Consider the following 19,438-nt stretch of genomic DNA (forward strand, 5'->3'; position numbering starts at 1 on the left):
ACATGAGTGATACAAAGTAATCACTAGCAGGTATTCTATCTCGACTTTATTGCCACTGATACTGCTCCTTCACTTGATCTGTTTAATAGGCAAACCCCATCTTCATAGGTGAACTTAAAGTTATAGATTCTGGCCAACTCACACAAATAAACAATGAACATGTTATTTACTTGGAGGTAAATGGTGAAGGAGGTAAATGATGGTAAATAAGAGAAATACATCACTTTGCAATAATGTGTGATTTAACACATAATGCAGTTTCCAGTATGACTGTATGTATAGTACCACATTTTAAGTGATATAAATAAACACAAAAGATATAAGTAAATATGTAAAATACAAATGAGTAGATACACATTACAATAAGGTAAATTACTTCAGGTTGAGGCCCGGCCTTCTGTGTCACAGCCCAAAGTTAACCTTTTACAAAAGCACCCTTCAGCTGAGCCGTTATGTCCCTTTTCCTCAGTATTTCCATGTCCCCACCCTGTCTGCCCATAGAGGAAGTGACTTGTTGCAGCAGCACAAAAGCCTTCCACATAATAAAGTTAGAAGGGAATTGGTAAAAGAAAGCAGAGAGTACCAGAGGAAAAAGAAAAAGGGGGAACAAGGGTGTGAAAACACTCAAGAAGGAGCAGTTTTATGGCTGCATGTTTATTGAAGTGTAGTTTAAAAAAGAATCCCATATTCTTGAGGGTCGACCCAAGAGAGCTGAGGACAAAGGGGAGAGGGATGCACTGCCGGTAAAAATCTGCTCCTCACTTTTAACCCTGTGGACCTCTGGACAAATACAGTGAAAAAGACATTATACACATAGTACTGAAAAGCACAGGACATGCATTCAGGAACAGAGACGGTTACACATTAATGACCCGTGAAAATAAAAAATCGGAGGATCTGAGTGTAAATCAACTAAAGAATTTCAGCAACCACTTTCAGTGGTGAGGATGCCATGGGTGCTTAATTAAAGCGGATCAGATTGAGAAAACAGGTTGTCCTTATCTCTGTCTTTGTCATTTTAAGGTCTCTCTTAATGCCCCACAGCTTGGCCATTTTCAAGCCACACCAGAGCATCTACCTCTGGGTTTGGTTCCATGAGCCTCCTGCTGGAAGCTGATCCCTAAAACAAAGCCTTGTTTACACTAATGGCCCACAAGGCCTTTTGCCACAGAAACAAATAACAGTAGGGGGAAGTCAATAGAATTTAACATTTTGACATTTTTCCTTTAGCTCTCAAAACCAATATTGACCCAGCTCCCCTGCATGGCTGTCTTTGGTCTAGGACCTTGGCATACAAATCAAGCCAATGCAGCCGGAACCACAGGCAGCCAGTCGAGAGGTGAGGCCAACAATAGCCAACCCAGGATGGGGCTCTCCCACTAGGCAGGCGGAGTGGCCACTGTCCCTGGTCTCAAGCTGGTCCACAAGGCCTGATGTATGAAAGAACTCATGCTATCCCACCCGCTTTAATGATTACATCTGAGTGGGCCGATTGTGTCTGTACTCCGGACCCTGCTGGTGAGTGAGATGAACAAGTAGAAGGGACAGTGGGGGCCCTCACATGTGCAGAAGATCCCCCATAGCGGGCCAGTACTTCTCAAAGGCCAGATTACAATCAATTAGAGCGTAATGAGCGAGAAGCTGGACTTGTAACCTGTTGCACTGCGTAGTTGTTTAGAAACCTCCCAGTTGGCGAACACATCAATAACCTCTGAAATAGCTCAGGACCGAAAGCAAGACGCAGCAGGATGCGTCTGAGTGCGTGGCCGTCTATATCTGAGTCCCGCCTCCCCCTCCTTCCTCCAACCCGGCCGCGTCGTGCCATGACTGAAGGCAGCGAGACGGAACGCATGGCAACACGACATGTTACTCTAAGACCAACTATGCATCTGTATGACACTTTTTACTTCCATGGATTCTTCCTTTAGCCATTTGGCCATGCTGGTAAGGGCTCAAAATAGCAGGTGGGTGACCCAAGAGCACAGACAGCTGACTAAAGTAATTACAGGAATTTACACACACGCCAGTCCAGAGGTTGCATTCTTCTTTCTAGCAAGCACGTTAGAGAAAGCCTGCCTGATAAAAATAATCTTTAAGTGGCCTTGGACAATTGCTTGTGGCAAATGCAATGTCAAAGAAAGTTGAGTTAGTTTCCAGAGAAAAGGGCAGGGAGGGTGAGCATGTGTTGCTGCCCAACAGGAGAGCTCTTACCTGGGGAGCCCTTCTTTCCACGGGGGAAGGTTCTTTACAGATCAGTTTGGCCCACAGCAGGAGGACCAGGGATGGTCATATAAGGGAAGGTGAAACAGCAGGACTAAAAGAGTAACAGCGACATTCTTGCCTGAGGTTAAATCAGGAGGGGGTTTAGTGGTGGGCGGAAGTGAAAGCAAATTTACAGTAGCACATTTTCTTCTGTATCTGCCCTTCTGTGTTTGCAAAGAGTTTATCGTAACAAGAGTGAGGTGGAGGGACTACTCCCCTTTATGTCAGGTTACACAGTAATCACAGCTCAGTAACACGCTCAAATGGTTTTTCAGGCGCATTCAAACGATGGCATGTTGGAATAAAAAAATGCATGCAGTTGTGATGTTGACGCATCTGTTACTACAAAAGCCAGGTGAACCGCATTAACTTGGTCAAAACTCGTGCATTACGGTAAATGCTTTTACACTACTGCATTTATTTTATTTTTCAGTGCGTCAGTAGAGTGGCTTTTTGTTTGGTGTCTGAACACATAAGTTCATTCTACACATATTTCCAAGTGATAAAATCGTTGTACTGTTGTACAGAACACACCACTTGCTGTAATGAGAAGTCTGGAAGTCCTTGGAGTTCACACACTGCAAGAAAAATGTGAGAACCCCAAATATCTGCAGTGCTGTGATGCATCGGTGAAGCTTTCGGCTGGTCGGATGGGACAACAATACATTGGACTCTAACCTTAACCAAGCACGTATTTAACCCAAACCATGAGCTTTAGCTCATTTTTAACAGTGTTTTAAAACATTAGAAATGCAGTGACAAGTGTTGTAGTTTGAACCTCGTATTGGACGGCACACCACAACACATCCAAACATCATGCCCAACATCGACTATCAAACATTGGTGGAGTAACCGAGCTCATGAACCTAAAAGCTCCGTCGGCTGCCAGAGAATGACTCATTTCTTTCAGTGGGACAATATTAAAAAGAACTCAAGTCTTTTAAATCTCAGTCTCCACATGCTCTCTGCCTCGTGTTCAGATTGTTGTGGGAACGCTCCTAAAGCCCACACTGATCATTGCAATACACAATGCTGTTAGTTTCCTCACGGCAAGCTGTTGGGTAGCACCGGTCACCACTGTGCTGAAACACTTTTAATCAACCAGCACCCACTGTGAAGGCCAGAACCCCACCCGGCTCCCCACCCGGTTCCCCACCTGCCAAGAAACGAGCGGTTCACCTCAGCAACCTCAGAGCAACAGCTAGTATTTAGTAATATTGTGTGGCAGTCCAGCCGCTCCTACCATAATGTACCCACTGACAGCACTAACCTCTCACAGCACCGGTGCCCCCTTCTAAGGTTATATTACAACACAGTGGGAGCTCAGAGCAAGTAGAGGAGGGGACGGAGTGATTGTTCTCAGGACAAGCGGGCTTTTTCCCAGGCTGCAGCGGGGGTAGGCTCCCTCTCCCAGCACGCCACGCTCGGTGCGGTTTCATTAAAATTGTGAAGTACACAGAGTTGCTCAAGTACACGGTCTTGTTGGCCCATTTCCTCCAACTACCCATCACCCCGTTTAGAAGCTGCCAACCACAGAAAAAAAACGTCTTTGACCCTTGAGACCCTTTGTGAGAGAGTGTGTGTGTGTGTGTGTGTGTGTGGGGGGGGGGGGGAGATCGTTGCACCGCACGGTGGGACGGTACGTTGGGTTAATTTGTTCCATGATGAAATAAAGGAGCTTGAAATATAATCAAGTATTTTTGTCTGGTGACAACACACAAAAATAAAAATTTCAGGTTGCAAAAGAAGTCCAGACCCTGGTGCACAGGCGTTGGCCGGTCTGTTAGCACTCTGCTGCAGTCCACTGGGGTTCAGCAATCATCCCAGATTAACCCAAGGAGAGTACTGACATCACCAGCAACCGCGGCCTTGAAGGAAATCCCAGATGTTTAATGCTTTATCGTTAATTGTTGTCTGGCATGCTCTGTTTGGATTCACCAGGTGCTTTTTCCCACTTCTTCTGTTTTATGCTGCTTTTCTTTCATGTCTCTTGTGTCTGCTCCACTGTCGACAGTTTCCGAGATTCCCTTTCTAATGGTGGTGACGATGTCGTCGATGAAGAGGTCGTTGTCTCTGGTAGATTTCAGAAGAATATTTTGAAGATTTTTTCCTGGCGAGGAGGCCGTTGTTGTCCTCTTTTTCTCTTAGAGCTCCACTAAGAACACATCAGGAACCTCACTGATGCACCGACACGTTCATATTCAATGATTTAGTTGGATACTCTTTAACATGTGGCCTCCTGCTTGTATAAAAATAACTCAATGTCCTTGATAATCAATGTCAACATTAATGCACATCACTAACATTGTTTTTGTACCTTTTCATAGATTGAGGTTCTATCTGGACCATGTTTCTGCCTCCTGCCGTGGCCCTGCTGACAACTGCTGCTGCTATTACTCACCTTATTGATATTGATCACATTACTATTACTGTCATCATAATCTTTCCTGAAGTCTTTGTGCTTTTGCCAGGTTTCTGTGGATGGTGGTTATGTCTGATGGTGGTTGTCCCTGCAGTGGTCCTGCCGTACACCTGGCTTACTACTCACAACATTTCTTTTGTAGGAATTGAATGTCTAGTACATCTTTTATATTGTTCATTCTGTACACATGACATCCATTGCAGTCTGTCCATCCCGGGAGAGGGATACTCCTCTGACGCTCTCCCTGAAGTTTCCTCCCTTTACTCTCCATCGAAGGAATTTTTATTTTTTGGGGAGTTTTTCCTGTGCTCATGTGAGGGTTTCGGGACACAGGATGTCACATGTGTACAGACTTCAAAATTTGTAATTTGGGTTATACAAAATGAAACGAATTGAGTTGAAGTTAATGAGACTTTGAGTTTGTCAGGTGAAGTGTTTTAACTCTGTGCTGTTAAGGTCATAATTAAGAAGGAACACAGTGGAACAATAAAGATGTCCCAGTTATGCATTTGATTATTGCATTCAACGGAACACTACTTTTACTGAGATACATTCAACCACCGCCACAATAAATGCCCAAACTGAATTTTTTCTTATATGTTTCCTCGCAGTTTTGCTCTCAAAATGCACCAGATTGATGTTAAAATGCAACAAACTTATGTTTGGGCCTGAGTTTTCTGAACATTTCGCCCACTTGGTGAAAAAGTGTTAACACACCTCTGGCACGGTGGCTTCACTCACATCCTAAACAAATAACATATTGACTGATTCATCTAATCAAAAATGAGAAGTCTATAATGCATGACACAACAAGGTAGCTGCTTCCGGCTGTGTATTGATCTGTGTTGATTACTCTGCAGTGTGAAGGGTTTTTTTGGGAGCTGACAGCATCTGTAATGCTGACCTCTGACTGCCAGCTTTTGTTTGTTGTGCCTCATTAGGCAGCAGGAACACATCAGCCACTACTACTTATTAGCCTTTCTGTTATGGCAACTAGCAAGCAAATAGGCTTGGACTCGCCTCTTGTTACCTAAGCTCCCCGCTTGGCCTCTGGCATCATACAAGTGAAGAGTCTCTTTCCTTGGAGGAGTGCACTCCCCCGAGGCCCAGACGAGCACTGGAGCACTTGTCGGAGACCTGCAGTATTACAACGTGAATGGCGGCGGCCTCAATGCAAATTCTTCCACACTCTCGGGCGGCAAAGGCCTGCATTGACTGACTGGTTGTGTTAATTTAGCTGCCATTCACTCCTACTTGATCCACAGTCTTCTGGACCTCAATGGAAATAGATTAAAAAACATCTGAAGTGTCAGCGCAAGAATGTGCCATTCAGACTTGAAGCAACGCACCATTAACAAATGTCAGCCCACAAACTACCAGCTGTGGTTAAACAAACCAGGGAGGTAGGCCATACAGCCTGCCGAGGCTCTGGTGTCACCCATTGATAACCTTGCGCATTGAGTGGATTCAGGGGAGAGTCGCTTTAACAAGGTGGGTGATCCACATCAACAGGAAGCAAACAAGCTGCAGATTTGGAGGCCGTGGCTGTTAGACCACAAGGTTGTTGCAGCATCTTTTCTGTGAAGGGGGGGGGGGGACTTGTGCCCTCTCTCAGGCTGAGGTTACTCAGAAGAACGGCTCATGCCCTCAACAGCGTTAACAGCCTCTCTCACCAGCCGGGCTGACTCATATCCAGAGGGCAGCCAGAGATCAGCAAGAGCAAACGGGCTTTTTTTGACTGTGTGTCGACTCCAACCCTCAGGGGGGGTACTGCAGGGCCGCAAACTTCAGCTGAGATTTACAGGCTGGTTTTGGCAAGGTTGCAACCTGTCCAATACGTCTTTTTCCTAAATGGTGAGGAGACACCCTGAGAGTGTCTAAAGATGATACTGTTGCAAGGGCCGAGATGCCATTGGAGCCTGTTACAATCTCTCATTGTGCAAATGCTTTGTCCTGAAAAATGACATTACAATCATTTTAGACCCAGTGAGCCCATCATCATTGTGTGTTTCCATTGCAGTTGTTTGCAATGACACAGCTGTAATTTATCTTTTTAAGATAAAAAAATGAGTTCTAAATGCTCCATAATGTCTGCCATTTAGTGTCATGCAAGTCAAGTCTGGAGTTGTTTTTTTTTTACTTTCTAGCTGAAACCAAGACTGACTGCTATGAGAGCAGTGGGCGTAAGACGTAGTGTTGTAAGTATCAGAAGTGGAGGAACTCGTGGTGCAGAAAGCAGTTTGTAGTGTCACCCAAATGTTGTAGGTGGTCAAGGTGAGGCTACTATGCTTAATGTTCTAGTGCGTATAGTGCATAGAGCAACAGTTTATTATATCAAAAATCGTAATGCTGTTCAATTGTTAAGATTATGTTGATGAACAAAACCTAAAAGCGTGAAAAAAGTTTGTTTGTATTAGAGCTCATTTTCTGCAGTAATCTAATGGAAAATTGTATTTCTGTACTTAAGATGCTTTTTACTGCTGCTGTTTGCTAATAAGTAAAGTTTCTGCAGGTTCCATTGATCCACACTGTCAAACATGAAAACAAATGGAGATATTCTTTTATTTGTATTTACATTCAGTAGTTTTTAACATCTGTTGACGTGTCATGGGCTCGGACAGGTCATATCAGGCCACAGTTGTCAGCCTCAGACAGCGGGCAGTAGTGATTGAATGGGGGGTCAAAGGGCTGTTTCGTGCTATGTGACACGCTGGTTGAAGTGGTGACAGCACAGCTGCCTGAGTGTATCACGTGTTATGAGCGGTGGACAGACAGCTCTGTTGCCCAGGCAGCGGCGCTCTGTTGAGTTGTGTGGAGGCATGCGGCAGGTGAGTGACAATGCAACGATGTGATTGGTCTTCCACACTTCCTATTGTTCCCCTGTCGCTGATAACCCCCAGTGACCCGGGCAAAAGGAAGGAAGGCCACAGCTCGGATTGTGGAGGCAGGCCTGTCAGCTCTTTGTCCTCAGAAAACTTATTAACTTAACAAGTCCGCCGAGAAAAGAATGATTTCTCACACAGCTCGCCGTATGGTTAACCCAGGGTAAACAGCTTTTCAGGAGTCTGTCTGCCAGAGAGGCAGAGAAAAGGAAGGAAGGGTACTTTTTGATCTCCGAGGAGTGGCGCGAGCACAAACCCGCCAGGATTAAATCAATTTGATTTCTACTCAAAAGTAACTGAAATTGACGAGTAGGACGCTTGAAGCAACATTTAGATCTGGTTTTAGATTGATTACATTTTAGCAAACCTTGTGTGAAAATCGTAAATGCAGATCCTGCATGAGATTATAATATAGAGAAACGGTCCCACGTGATGACTCGTGTCCTTTGTTTGTGATGCAAGATGTGGATGTCCTCTCCTTGATACAAAATCTCAATCAAAAACTTCATCCCGGAAGAAAATAAAATCAAACAATACATTAGAATCATAAAGAGTTTGGGGACAGAGGAGGGGAATTTGACATCTGATAAGAACTAATACACGTTAACATTGATTCAAAGCATGTGCGCAGATAGAGGGAGTCGTGTTGGGAGACAGACAGAGACCACAGAGGGACCAGAGTCAGCCGGGGTCACAACACACCTCGGGCACATAGTGGTGTCACGCGCTGCTGCCTGAATTGTGCCCTGTTCAGCTTCGCTAATGTGTACGTCTGAGTCGTCTCGCTTCGTAATCGCTTCAGCTGTTTCACTTCAAGGGACCAAGTGGTGATAATGGGCTAAATTGTTTTATGTGCTAAGACTCAGACAGCCTTAAAGCCTGGAAGCTCTAAGAACAATTTGACTCGGTATGTGGAGGTCTAAAGATAGTCTGACACTAGCTAACGAGTAATTAAGTGGTTGTATGTACAATGGTGAAGGGAAAGGAATAAATAGTCATGGACCCAATAATGGATTTGTAAATGTAAGAAGAATGAAAGAAGACCCTGCACAATATGAACAAATCTTTTGTGCAGCTATAAGCTTAAAGTCGGCTTCCTATCAGAAACAATACGCAGGGGGTAAAAGATTAACGATCTTTACTAAGCATATTGATTTTTGGTTAGTATCTTAATAATATTGATAATAGGCTTAATGTTTAAATGTTCATATATTTATAGCATCCAAAAATATTGTTTATGGGTTGTGTGACTTGACAACATTGATGGCAACACTGCATTTCAATTTCACGATGACATTCCTTAGATATTTACCCTAGGCTTACTCCCATGTTATGCTAGGTTTTACTGGATTATATATTTTTGAGGATTGAACGTCCTGCAATCACAGGAGCTCTTTCGGGCTGTTTTAACTGTCTATTGTTGAAATACATCGCCTTATGTGCTGACACAATGATCGCAGGTCAAATTCAACACTCAGGTGAGTCAATCCCACAACTCTGTATTCCTTCACTTACTCATTAAAAGAAGTGAAAAACACGTGCACGCTTGTGTCATGGCTGCGCTGCTTTGAGATAAAACGTTGTAGTGAATCGACGTATTGATGAATTACGTCGTTAAAGATTTGCTCCAACCGAGCAGATACAGATACGCTGTCAGTGAGTGGCCTGCTTCTACTTGGGAGTAACTTGTTATTGCGTTTTTAACAAGTTTAACAAGTTACGTGTTATTGTTTTATTAGGCTACGTATCAAATGTGATGAAGGACACCAGTGGTCTATGGAGGGTCGGTTTGGTAGTCGGTTGTCGCCATCTGGTGGTGGGCATGAAATACTGCACGTACCGTCGCACGTTAAACAAGCAGGCTGAAGACTGAGTAAGTACCCAATATTTGAACATTTACAGACAGTAAAATGTCCTTATTCAGGTTATCCTGTAATTCAACACAATATTGTGTTAAAACACGACACATGAGCTTGTTGGTTGTAATCTTGAAACCAGGCCTGCGGCCTCCATTGAGACCTCTCACAGTGATCAGGTGGTGCAGTCCACTACTGCAACTTAGATTACAGTGAAAACCAATACTGCCATGTGTCCTTAAAATTTGAATTCAAGACCAAAAGGTGTTGTTCTTGCACCTGATGAAATCTCCTTGTTGTCCTCCGAGTGTCTTCAGACACTGAGCTGCACCTCTCTGAGGCCACAGGGGACGTCATCTGATGTGAGACAAACAACTAAAACATTTAAGAGCACCTTTCCAAAAGTAGTCTATGCGTGGGAAATGTTCCTGAAAGAACAGTGCGTTCTTAATACATATGCATTGACTCCATTTGATGCCGATTTGTATTCAAATGGGGCCCTTTAACAGAAACTCAAACGTGTAGGAATTTGAAAAGAGGATACAGAACAAGAGATTAGCAACACATCGACACAATTAACTCACGCAACAATCCGAAGCTAAATGCAGGCTACAGTAAACCCATACTCAGGAAATAATTTTAAAATGTCAAAATACAAGTATGTTATTAATTGTTGATTCATATTTTCATAACACACATTCCTCTCTCCATAAAGTCCAGATATTGCATCACATTTCCACCAAAATTAATGTCACAAATGTACTTTTCAATCAAGACTAAGGATGAGTGAATATATTATCTAATCATTTAACGATTAGTTCAACATTAATGTTGTGTAATAGGAAACTTTCCTTGTATTGTCTCACATTGTTTGGAACTCTTTTCTCACTCGTAGCAGTTAAGCCCTTCTGCAAATATTCTACATCAACCTGTGTGGCATTTGTAAATGGAGAAACAGGCAGACTGCCTCCAGAAAACCTCCTAAAGATAAGAAAAAGAACACCTTTGTCTGCCGTTTTCTGTTTTCCTACCCTTTACTTTTACATAATTGAGACTTTGCACTCCTTTTTTGACACATAAGATGCCACCAATTTACAACCTGGGATGCTTAGTAACAGGACTATAGACAAACCCTATTTAAACGTCATGTCACTGAGCCACTGCTGAATGCGTCTGTTTACTGGGGTTTGTTTAATTGATGCTGCCTCGCCGCGGCCGACGTGGTAAACAAATAGGGATGAAATGATGTTGCTTAAGCCACTCTGAAGCATCCCAAACAGATTCCAATCTTTACTCCAAGAGCTGACTCACGAGAGCTTAATCCTGTTGATGGAAACAGAATCCCACCCGTGTCAAAACGGCCCGCTGCCCCAGGTGCAGAAGCCACACAGGCTCTGGCTTGTCTCCCTTTATCATAGCTGATGAATTGAGAGGGCTCTTGGGCACACAGCCCAGGACGGGGGTGGGCTAATTAGACGGCCTGTTTTCTCATAAATATCTATAGTGATGAAAATTAGGCAAATAAAGGCTATAGTTAGAGGCCTGTGAAAGTGTGAGATGCGAACTGTGAATGTAAAGCAGACAATGTGTGTCTTTACAAATGCAAGAATTGGACTACCCAGATTCCATCATGTTGAGTTCTGTGATGTTTCTTATGTAGACATTTATTGTGACAACTTTTCAAAGTTCAACACTTTTCATATAGCTAACTCCCATAGCGGCACCGTCATCTATCATTAAAATACATAGTTTTCTTTTCTAAATGGGAACCCTTCATTGTTCATCAATACTTTCAACTACAATGAAGACTCATTAGGCTTCTGTTAAGTGCAGTTTAACGGTTGGTAATGAGATCAGGACTGATAGGTTATCGTCGCATCTTTTTAGGGACATTTTGACCCGTAATCACATTGTCTTTGCTAAGTCTTACGGACAGCTGTAAACGAAGGCTCCAAACCCTCCTCAGATAAGCAGTCCTCCCTGATGGCAGATGCCACATTCAGGTAGAAAATAAGCCTTTTACCCCCCCGACATCTGTTCCTTAATTACAGCTACTAAGGTGTCTCCTAAAGCACACCAGAATTTTTATTTGTGAATTGCGATGAAGTAAATGGAGGCTGTGTTTTCAGGAAGATAGATCAACGATCTACAAGATTCCATCTATCAAATGCAAAGCAGACACATGAGAAAAAGACTATTAAGGAACATAAAGAGACAAGAAGTCAAATCCTTCCTTGTTCGACCACGTTGTAAAAGATACAAAAAGGCAAAACCTTTTCTGAAAGACAACATATAGGACTTGTGTTTCATAATATACAATACTAAATTTGATTGGTTTCTAGTCCTTCTAATATAAAGAGTTTAGAACAAATACCTTGGTTAGTAAATAATCTTAAATCATCTGTCATTACATGTCATTTAGTTGATGCTTCAATGCTGTATAGATCAGCAAAATACATCACTAAAGGTTGTGGAGGCAGCAAAAAAAGTAGTAGCAGTAGTAGTAAAAAGTCATTTGAGTGGTCTTATATCCTCTGGCACAGCTTCTGTTGTCATTAGATTTAAAGGGGAAGACTTTTCAAACAGACCACTTACCTTCTGGAGTTGAGCTGCAGGCCATCCGTAATCCAATAATTAAACAACTTCTAAATGTTTACATTCCCAAATATGGTGTCTTGCTCTCGTGGATGGCAGCTTAGTGACGTACCAACACTTGCAACAGTGGCAGACTGTACATCTACATTCATGAGCCTTAACAAGTTTTGAAATCTATAAATAAGCAAAATATATTTTTATTCAAGAGTCCAAGAGCTAGACGAGACATTTGCTCTTTCACAGAGATTCATAGGTGAACTAGAGCCTTTAACTGCTCGCATGTTTGTGTGTTCGACCTTTAAACATCCCGGATATTTGAGATGAGCACATAGAAACGTACCCTGCAGAGCATCTATGGAACGACTACTTCCTAGCGTCCAACCATATCAGTTCATAATACATTTTTGTCTTTGATCAATTCAAACTTTTTTTAGGAAGTAGGAACCATTTGAATGTTTTCTCATATTACGTTAATATTATTTTATCAACGCCTCTCTTTAGGTGTGAGTCACGTGAGTCAACATGAGGTAATTTCAGTCTCCCCCCCCTCCCCCCCTCTGGTCATTCTGGCCTCTTGCAGTGACTCCAATATCATCCCATGACATCACAGCAGCAGAGTATCAGCTGACCGACACACACTTCACATGACCTGCTGAGGGGTGGCAGCCTTGTTGATTGAATCAGCTTATATGGAATTAATAAATCCATATATGCTGAATCATTTAGATCGGATCCACTAATTTAACAATAGTAACACCTAAAGTACTGCGGTACCGGTTAAGCAGTTTGGTATTGAAAAGTCTATTTAGGGTCCTGAAACATTATGCCTCTGTTGGAGATGGCGGCTGTAAGAATGTCCCGTCTAATGCGTGATCAGAAGCGCCTCTCTATATTTATCAAATCACATGGAGCTCAGCAGAGGACACACAACATGGCGCTGCTGAGACTCCAGACCTCCTAGACCTTCACCTCCTGTAGACCGGGGTCGCAGCTGGAGCAAGACAGGTAGGAAACCCACATGGATGAACAAGTACATATGCAGAAAGATACATTTGCAGAGAAAAGTTGTACTTTTTATTGTTATACTGCAAATTTTATAAAAAAATGATAGATTAGTTCACTAGCTAGTTTTTAGTGCATTCTTGAACAGATTATTATTTAGATTTAGATTATGAATTAGATATTAGCATATCATCAACAAGTTGTATTTTAGTAATAATATTTATACTATAAAATAATAAAAATGGAGCTGCCAAACCTGGTTTATATTGAAATTAGTACACCTGTTTATTTCATAAATTAGTTATCATGTGACAGCCTAGATTTTTTTTGTTCATGATCTTGTCGGCATTATGTTTCTTCTTATCACGTGATTAATAGCTCTGTTTTTTTGGGGGGTTTTTGTTGGTTTTTTTGCAGGTGATATTACAAAGTCAACATGGAGGACTTTGAATACAGTGTGGAGATCTGTGACCGGGACTGGGAATGCTTCTTTGCAGAGTGCGAAGCCTCTAACCTGCTTCCTCCTTCATTAGCAGGTGTGGATGACTCAGGCATGAGTGACATTGATGAGACCGGGTCCCTTCTCGCCAACAGGCTCCAGACAATCGACCAAACAGCAGGCCTCCCTGAGGCTGACCGCTCCATCGATGGCCCCCCCGACTGCGGGGGCTCTCCTATGGAGCGTTACCACAGCATACACGCTGTCGCTGGAATGGAGAGCGTGCTCTCCGGCAGCGAGGAGGATATACACCTGCAGTGTGTCAATGTGTTCTTTGAAAGGATGAATCATTGTACAGGGTCTGAGAGACTCACAGAGCCAAGCCGAGCCAGGGATGTGAAATGCAGAGCGGCAGTAGTAGAGGAGGAGGAGCGGGTTAGTGACGGGAAACAAGCCAGCCGCAGTTTTTGGCCAAAAAACATCCCCAAGTCTCTCTCTGCCAGCGGTGAAACAGCAGTTTGCAACGAGACCACAGAGCCTGTCGAAACCGTCTGCAAGATAAACCCTGGGAAAAAGTATGCGCTTGGCGCTGAGATTGCCCCCAAACTCGCTGCTGCCAGTAACTTTGTGCTCCAGACTCGCAAATCAGCTAAACCTGAAACAAGGTTTTCCAGCGGAGAGGAATTACGCACAGAAACCAGAGTAAATGTGTCAACACCTGTGAATCAGTGTCGTGACTCACCAGGGGGGGTGGGCTGCTCAGAGACGCCACCAGGGGAAACGTGCACATCTCGGCAAGATGTGGCCCGGGAAGATCTGTTGAAAAGTCCAGTGAGTATCTCCAAAAAGCATCTCATTGGTTCATTGAGAAATCTAGAGACGGTGACGCATGTTAAAAGTAAAGGAGACCAAAGCGCTGATGCTGCACAGATGGACGCAGCACGCACCGGCAAATCCTCGAGCCAACAGTCCTCTCCATCGCCCTCTATCAAACGAAAGCGAAGGAAAAAGAGACGGCCCAGTGTTGAGTCAGCTGAGAGTGTGCATGGGTACGAGAGGAAGGTTTTAGTCAAGCAGAGTGACTCAGAGGAGGAATGCTCTGCCTGGAGAGGAGCAAAAGGATTGTGGTTGTCTGAAGATTTGAAATTATCTTGTTTAATCAGACCACATAAAGAATGCCTTTCAGTTTTCCCAGTGAAACCAAATTTGAAGAACATCCAAATAGATTATCTTGATCAATACAGTCGAAACCAACATTTAGCGGAGAGCATAGTAACAAAGGGAAGGCGTAAAGAAACAGAATTAGCAGAAAATAATACAGGTAATGATAGGTCAATAAACGCCTCGAGTCAAACTGACAGCAGTGCAACGTCGCCGTCACGCGGCACTGAGAAAGTGGGAAAAGATTTGCAGCAGAACATTAAGTTACGTGTGGAAGAATTAACGGGGTGGCCAGTTGTGATCACTGACGGTGTAACTGGTCAAACAGAAACGGGAAAAAACGGAAGGAATGACACTCAGGCAGGGAGCCTCCAGCAGTCTGACAAAATGAATCCGTCCGTCATTTGTTGTGAAGATGAACGAAATCCAGAATCTAGTACAGCGGAGGTCCAATCCATACATATTCTGTCGAGCGCAGAGTCAAATGATCCAGTGGACGTCCGCCAAAGTGACAAACTATCCGCTGCTAAGTCGGTCCTGGCTGTGGAGGCCGGACATTCTGGCAGAGACGAGCACATACTGCGCGGAAGAGAAGCTGAGCCCCAACAACGGCTGGAAAGCGACGGTCAAGACCGACGCCGGGATAGCTCTACACGGGAAAGACCTCGGCGTCCTCCGCCCGCAAGCAGCTCTGGTGACACAAAACCCAAGGAATTCAAAACTAGATTCTGTCCATCGTTGGACACTTCCAGTAAAGTGGGCTGCGCTGAATCCCCAGATTCCAGCTATGCATGGCCTAGTAAGCACTTTTGGGCTGAAAGTCCCACCAGTTTCGCTGTAGATTTCACACCACATCAGCTGGACCTTTCCCTGGTGTCTCACACATTGTCCAAACTTCAGGTTTTTTCAGAGAAAAACACAACCGCTGATGGAGCCGAATTAGCAGCATCTCAAATAATGTCTTCTCAAAGTGGGGATCCCTTTCCATGTGGTGAAAGCATAGTTGAACGCCGCAGAGAAACCAGACCTCCCACGTCTGAAGACTTGCCAACACGTCCTTCAGATGTTACACCTGGATCATCCTGCTGCACGAGGCACACAGGACCTGCCCTGTCAACCTTGAATATAAATACCACAGACATGTCAGGAAGTTATTTTCCTGACATGTCTGTCAAGAGAAATTACCATGGCGATAGAAGAGAAACGCCACTAATGATGATGGAAGAACGCCATAAAGGAGTCGGCCCATCTGAATACCAAAGCCAGTCTGCATCGAATGACACAACAGATTCCACATGTGAAGACGTCATCGCAGCATCTGAAGCAGATTGCGAACCTGAGAAGGCGCCAGATTCAAAGCATTCAGTGTTCGCCATGTCTTCTTTTTGGAGAGAGATGGAGATGGTGACAATAAATGATATTCTGGGTTTACGAATGATCAGCAAAGCTGCACCGTCAAGCTCTCTCCTGCCCATACAGGAAAGTGAGGAGACCCGGAGGTTTGCCATAACGGACTCAAGCTTTTTCACTCAACTGGATGAACTTGGCAATAAAGACCCACAGAGCGATCCTAACTTCACAGAAACAGGACCAGGTTCTGTTGTTGCAGCCAGTTCCTTCTCTTCAAGTGGTGTTCTGATGTCGACGTCCTCTGAAGGGGCTCAAACGAAGATTTCCAAAAACATAAGCGTGCGCAATCTACACGCCCTGCAATCCGAGTCTGTGAAATGCACAAGGAAAGTCCAAACTTTACAAACCTTGGATGAGGGAGGATTACCAAAAGAAGAGCGTTTCACTGACGTACACAAGCAAGAGAAAGCTTCATCATCAACAGAAAGCTTTGGGATATCTCTCACGGACATATTTCAGTATCTCTTTCGTGGAAAACCGTCAGTTCCCAGCCAATCGGTCACAGACAACATAACCACGTTCTTCACTGACGGAAGTTCCGTCCCTGAAACTTACGACCGTTTCTTCTCAGACTTTGATACGGAAAGCTTCTTCAACCCTCTGGTCCCTGCAGACGAGCTGGTTCCTGCCTTTTCCCATTCTCGCTCAGCTAAGAGAAATCTACAGTTCCCTGAGGCGTACGAACACTTCTTTGCCTCCTCTTCGTCTGACGAGTCCTCTGTAGAATCTGATGAAGATGGCGGCGGCCCTGTGAGGGTGGTGACTAGGTTCGATCGTGCATCAAGCGCACCTCCGATTTCTACAGACATGTATGAGAATTTCTTCACAGATCGCGACCTCAGGCAGAGTTTGTTTTGGAAAGCCACCCTCTCCTTCAGGAACATGACTTTAACTGGGTCCGCAGTCCAGAAGCAGATTCTCTCAAACCCTCCATCTCGTGTAGCTGTGAGGAAACGTGGCAGATCTCCTGGAAGGACTCTTCATCCTCTACATGCTCTGGGAAATCAGCATGTGAAGTTTCCTGATACACGTTTGTACCAGCAGCCTTTCAGATGCGAGGACCTTCAGGCGGTTGTCTCAAATCCAAGTAAGTCCAGCTCCACACCCAATGATATCACCAAAGGCCACAATAGATTTTTAACATGAGCTTGTACGCTCATTGAATTAAGTCCTGTAAAATATGCTTATACTGATACCAATAAGTGAAACTACCCACAAATTATTTATTATTCAATAAACAAGTAGTTATTTTTACCATTTAAACGTAGCGCTTCGAAACGTACCCCTTCGATCAGCATTGTCTTTTAGCCATAAAGATAGTTGAGGATGTTTGCTGTCAAAAAGAAAAAAATATCACAACAAAATGTACATCGATTTGTTATGTTTTAGTGCTTTCCTCCATTTCTCTGGTTAACACACATCTCCCTTCCTGGCGCATCACCTGACTGTGACACAGCTCCTACCTGCTCAGTGGCCCATTTGTCCACAAACACAGATACTCTAAACGATATTGAATGTATATAGAAATAAAGTTGATCCCTGTTCCTATCTCACTATTTAATATATTAATCTATTCCCAAACTCTGTCAGTTAAGCTCTCTGTGGACAGTTGTTATGTAGCATTTATCATCCACTCACTCAGCTGGGCCAGCCGTCACAGGACATGTAAACCGTGAGGACGTGAGAACTTGACTTCACTCAGTGAGGGTCCTCTCGTCGCTCCCGTTGAAGAGCTCTAGTTTATTTGGCTTTTTAGTATATTTCGTATGTGTAAATCCCTCTCCTTAGACTGTCCTTTCGTGACATTAACAGGAGCTTCTAATGTACCACCTGACGTTCAGCAGTTATCTCTTAGGATTATCTCCAAGGCATCATTTTCAGTATCAGTAGCATGAAGCGGCCTTGTGCTTTAGTACATCAGTAATCTGTGCAGCGCCTGGAACTCGACCGGGTCACACTGGGACTCAACAGGAAGCGCCGACATACTAATGCTTGTGCTCGGCGGGTTATTGCCAATTATAGAACCTGTGATCTCTCATTGGACCTCACGGTGGATGGGTAATGTCATTTCACGTGACACACTTAGGGATCTAATGTTTTTCTATAACAACGTTTCACTGTCTTTAAAGGGTTGGATGCCTCCCTTCTGCCTCTCAGACAGTCCGACATGTGTCTGGTTTGTATTGCATTTGCTTCGTGGGTACTAAAGACGGCCAACCCACAAGTTGGAGACACCTGGAAGGCTGGTATGTGTATGCAGTTTTAATGTCATTTTGAATAGCAGGATTTGCAGGTGCTCTAATTAGACATTTGCTTACGGAACTAAAATAACAAATGAGTTGTAGGGCTTTATTACATTTGACTTTCAAACTAGAGTTAGTTTATTTCAGCTTTCTAAGGACTGTAATCAATATTCTGAAAGTGTCTACCAGTAAATATAGAGGTATAATCAACCAAGCTGTGAGATAAAATTAACTTCAAGAAAAAGCTGGCGTTGTGTGAAGAGATGAATTTAGCGCTGCATGATGACTCACTTTTAATATCCATTCTCACACAGTGCTGCTGGCGAATGTAAGCGCTCTGTCAGCCATTCGATACCTGCGTAAATACGTCAAGATGGAGGCGGCCACCAGCGAGAAGAACAGGAGTAACACCACCTCGTCCGATTCCTGAGGTCTCCGCCTCTAGTTACATCACGCTTAAAGTGGAACATTTTTCTTTGAACACCTGATACAAGCCAGTGTACGACTTGAGTCCGTCATGGAATTTGGCAAGTGTTTGATATGCGGTTACTTGTTTACTTTATGCACTGAAATTGTGTTTTATCAAGTTGTATTGATCTTTCCATTGAATGGAATTTTTCTAGATTAACGTGGCTGACATTTTGATCTTTTAACTCTTGAAAGCATTCATATGAAACAACCACACAAATACCCTGACCGAAGTCTATGTAATCATTGGAGGGATTCTATTTTGTGCCAGTATCTATTTTGCATTTAATAGATTTTCTTGTATTCTTTCGAATAGGTTTCTCTTGGAGATGTGCCTTTTTGGTTGAACTGGAGTAGTTTAGTTTTTCCAAAAGCACATGGACCTGAATGTGAAACGTTTAAACACTAGAGGGCACCTCAGGGCCATAAAAGAATCCAGCTGGGTGAGCTGCAGTTTTCAAGCTTTTTTGAGTTATTTGAATACTGGATTTTGAATAAAACTATTTCAAAGTATGAATTGGTGCTATTAATGTGCTTATTCACCAAAATTGCAAAGTATTTATTTATTTATTATCCTGTTCTGTTCAAGAATTGTACATATTTTTGCCAGCAGATGTTGATGTTGAAACAGAATACAATGTGTCCTGCGGCTCATGAGGATGTTCCACTAAACAGAGTTTAGAAACGGCTCTACTTTT

At 43.5% G+C, this 19,438-nt stretch overlaps 1 protein-coding gene across 1 annotated transcript; it reads left to right on the top strand.

The window, feature by feature from the left end:
• The first annotated feature begins 12,763 nt into the window (after window positions 1-12,763).
• Window positions 12,764-19,411, top strand: LOC119221769 (PPARGC1 and ESRR induced regulator, muscle 1). The gene is made up of 4 exons (XM_062564187.1): window positions 12,764-13,022; window positions 13,437-17,116; window positions 18,159-18,275; window positions 18,587-19,411. The coding sequence occupies exons 2-4, from the start codon at window positions 13,456-13,458 to the stop codon at window positions 18,700-18,702; spliced, it is 3,894 nt and encodes a 1,297-aa protein (XP_062420171.1). The 5' UTR covers window positions 12,764-13,022; window positions 13,437-13,455; the 3' UTR covers window positions 18,703-19,411.
• The last annotated feature ends 27 nt before the right edge of the window (window positions 19,412-19,438 follow it).

Source organism: Pungitius pungitius, chromosome 1 (genome assembly GCF_949316345.1).
Source record: "Pungitius pungitius chromosome 1, fPunPun2.1, whole genome shotgun sequence".
NCBI lineage: Eukaryota > Metazoa > Chordata > Actinopteri > Perciformes > Gasterosteidae > Pungitius > Pungitius pungitius.